Consider the following 3,827-nt stretch of genomic DNA (forward strand, 5'->3'; position numbering starts at 1 on the left):
CCCGCCGCGCCCGCTGGCGGAGCCCGCGCTCGCCGGCCGCGCGCCCGCCGCCAAGGCCGCCGCCCGGGCCACCACGGCCGCCGCCGCCGGCGCTGCTGCTGCACTCGCCGGGCGGGCGCCTGGCGGTGGCTGCCGCTCACGCATTGACGTTTCGCCGACCGCCGCCTTGCCCAAAGCCAGCGTGCTTGCTCGCGCGCCACCAGACACCACCTCTGGCCCCCCTGATGCGGCGTCGGCCGCGAGCAGGCTGAGACCGACCTCTCCTGTGGCCATCACACCCATGCAAGAGAACGTCGGCGCAGCCACCACCGCCGGGGCATTATAGAGGCCGTTGCTGACGTCGCTGCCGCCGCGCCCATTGATGAGCGATTGTCGCGCCGCCGCTGATACAGGGGCCGAGGCCGCAGCCAGGGTTGCGGCAGCAGACGAAGCCCGTGCAAGCGGCGCACGCCATCCCGATAGCGCGGATGCACGCGGGTTGCCGATGGTGAGCCGCTGCGTGGAGTTGTCTCCTGCGCCCGGGCCTGCGGCAAGTGCCACTTCTGCTGTGAGGTCGATGCCGCCGCGGCGGCTCTCAAACAGAACCCCTTTCTCGACCCTGGATGGGTCGAGCGTAGCGCTCCTGCTCAGCAAGCTTGGCCTCCCGTCTTCTTTCAAGCCCTGAAGCTGGCCGCTGCCTCGAAATGTGGCCGCTGTGTCGCCTCGTCTGGCCGTCTCGCCCGGCTGCCGCGCGCACGTGCTGTTATCCGCGGACGCCGCATCCGCTGCAGCCGCATGGGGCGCGCCGGTGGTGGCGCCGACAGCCCAAATGGTGCTGTAGCTGCCAGCGCTGCCGCCTTGCGTCGCCTCGTCTGGTTGTTGTCCATGACCCGTGCCCAGGTTTCCGAAGAGCCGCACAGAGCTGTGTCGTTGTGAGTCATTTGTGGGGGCGAGCCGTGAGCGCCTGACCAAGGCACTACGTATGGGCTTTGTAGGGCCGTGGTACGTGTGAACGCATCAATGCAACAGGCGCGCAGTGCTGCTGCGGCGCTCCAGATGCGCGCCGCTCCCGCCCACGGGAGAAGGGCTGCATTCGAAGGGCTGCGATATATTCGCACCTCCGGCCGACCGCGCTGATGCATGGCGCGGGCTGCAACAGACGCGAGTCGATGCCGCCATCGCGGCCCATGGCCTAGCACGAGCTGCCTCTGATGGTTGATGGTTGGCCCTACACAATCAGCACCGGTGCTGCGGTAAACGCGTGCGGCACGCCGCGCCACCGCCGCAGGTGATGCCACGGCAGCAAGCCTGCGATGACGTGGTGGTCGCGCTAACTTCTTAATATATAGATACGTACTTAGTGTGTCATGTACCGTTTTATGTTGGTCGGGCTGCGGTCCGTGCCGAGTCAATTTTGGGTTGCGGGGATGGTCAAGGTTAATAATTAGCACTACAACCAGGCGTATACAACGGATATACAGAGCGTGGTGCACGCAAACTACACCCTCCCTCTGAAGGCGCGCACACCTTGCAGTGACGCTCGGCCATCTGCAGTGCGCTGACAAGCTGAGAATTGCTCATCGATCAGCCTGAGCAGTGCTGTGCTCTTTGAAACATCTGAACCTCCTGGCCCTTGCAGTTGATTGTGACAGTAGTTATGGACATGTGTAAGCCTAGCTGCAGGCATACTCAGGCCGCGCGGACACGGCGTCACAAGCCGGCTGCTTTGCGATACACCATCCAAGGCGACGGCGGGCGCTTCATACAGGTCACAAGACCAACAGACGACCATGCTTCGACTGAGTCCGTTTGTCCACCGCTAGGATCGTGGTGGTATGCAGGGTGGTGAAAAACATTGCCGTCGAGTGAGCTGGTGACCAAGTCACCCCCAGCACACAGCATGACGAATTGACAGTACACCGGCTTGTGCCACAGCAAGTCATTATGCCAAAGCAATGAATGCTATGTACTGATACATATTACTTTGAATCACGAGCGCATACTCGCATGCAGACTGCTGTACCGTATCGGAATTCGTTCATGCAGACCTCGTCCAGGCCGTGCAATTCAAACCTACGCATTAACATTTTTAGCGAGCGCGGCAGAGCTGCAGCTACTCGCATGTCGGCCACCCACAGCCCGCAGCAGCTCGGCGAGCAGCACCCGCGCCCCGCCTGCCGCTGCGTGATCAAGCTAGGCGGCGCCGCCATCACCGACAAGTCCCGACTGGAGACGCTGCGCCCCGACACGCTCGCGTCTGTCGCCGCGACCGTCGCCGCGCTGCACCGCAACGGCGGCGGCGCCGTCGTCGTCCACGGCGCCGGCAGCTTCGGCCACATGACCGCTAAGCAGTTTTCGGTTGCGCGCGGCGGCGCGCCCGGCGCGCCGCGAGAGCAGACGCTCCTCGGCTTTGCCCTCACCCGCGCCTCCGTCACCAAACTGAACTCGACCGTCTGCGCCGCGCTCGCCGCCGCCGGCGCGCCGGCGGCCGGCGCGTCGCCCTGCGGCGGCGGGTGGGCGACGCACGGCGGGCGGCTCGGCGGCGACGGCTGCGCGGCGGGGCTGGGGGTCGTGGCGGGGCTGCTGCAGGCGGGGCTGGTGCCGGTGCTGCATGGGGACGCAGTCCTGGACTCAGAGCTGGGATGCACGATCCTCAGCGGCGATACCATCGTGCGGGCAGTGGCAGAGGCGTTCCTCGCGCCGCGGGGCACCGGCTGCAGCAGCAGCGGCGGCGGCGGCTGGCCAGAGCAGCGCGGCGCTGGGGCGACGGAGCGAATCGCGGGCAATGAGCAGGGGTTGGTGCTGGCGGATGGGGGAGCAGGCTCCGCAGCTCATGAAGCGGGGCCCGTCGAGCCAGCGGCCGGCGGGCATGTGGTGTTCCTCACGAACGTGGCCGGGATATACGACCGGCCGCCCGAGCAGCCCGGGGCGGCCCTGCTACCAGAGATCCTCGTGTCGCCCGACGGAAGCTGGCGGGCAGCCGCCGACCCCGGCGACGACGCTGACGTCAGCGGGAGCAGCGCCGCCGGCCGGCGGCGCCCGCAGTTTGCGTGCGCCGCGCACGACGTGACGGGCGGGGTGGAGACAAAGGTGCTGGAGGCGGCGGCGATCGCGGCTTTGGGGGTGGACGTGATCATCGCAGAGGCGGGCAGCGCGGCCGGCGAGGCGGCGTGCCTGCTGGGGCCGGCGGCGTTCAGCCGGTACGCCGGGGGCGGGCAGGGGCCGCGGTTCGCGGGCACGCTGGTGCGGTTGGAGGGGAGCTAGCAGTGGGGCCGTTCACTGGCGCCGCCCCGACTGTAGGCTGGCGTGGGCTGGCCATGGGTTTTCCAGCGCGTCACAAGGGTCAGCACGGAAGCCTCCCCGTGCTTGCTTCATCGCGCTCGCGGACAGCTGCAGCTGCAGCTGCAGACGGTGGTGTTGATTGCCAGTCTTGTGATCATTACTTTTTCAAAGGGGGCTTGAGAAGGCAGCTTGAGTTGCATTCAAACGGAAGGCCGAGCGCGAGCCCGCTCTCAGAGACACATAACATCCATCCAGAGGGGGTTGAAGCGGGCAGGCCACGCTCTCAGCAGGCCGAGCCCAGCTTGAGCCACAACTTGGAGCGCAAGAGCCAAGGATCAGCTAGGGCGGGTGCGGTCACAGGCACTGGGCGCGTGCGCAGTAGCGTGAGCGCTGCGGCAGGCAGCCCGTGTGGGCGGGCGGGTTCGGTCGGGGTCGATGCGGCGGGGAGGGGGTTAATGCATGTCCTTGGCGCCGTGCCTGCGTGCTACACATACCAGAAGCAACGCAGCACAGGGAACGGTCTTGTGGCTGCACACTCATACATTGGCCAAAGGGAAGGCGCGTTC

The 3,827-nt window shown here is 66.8% G+C and overlaps 1 protein-coding gene across 1 annotated transcript; it reads left to right on the forward strand.

Moving 5' to 3' along the window:
- Positions 1-2,100: 2,100 nt before the first annotated feature.
- MNEG_4828 (hypothetical protein) lies at positions 2,101-3,243 on the forward strand (the record flags this gene model as incomplete). Its single annotated transcript, XM_014046699.1, has 1 exon — positions 2,101-3,243. The coding sequence occupies one exon, from the start codon at positions 2,101-2,103 to the stop codon at positions 3,241-3,243; it is 1,143 nt and encodes a 380-aa protein (XP_013902153.1).
- Between the last annotated feature and the right edge of the window lie 584 nt (positions 3,244-3,827).

Source organism: Monoraphidium neglectum (assembly GCF_000611645.1).
Source record: "Monoraphidium neglectum strain SAG 48.87 unplaced genomic scaffold scaffold00689, whole genome shotgun sequence".
Lineage (NCBI taxonomy): Eukaryota > Viridiplantae > Chlorophyta > Chlorophyceae > Sphaeropleales > Selenastraceae > Monoraphidium > Monoraphidium neglectum.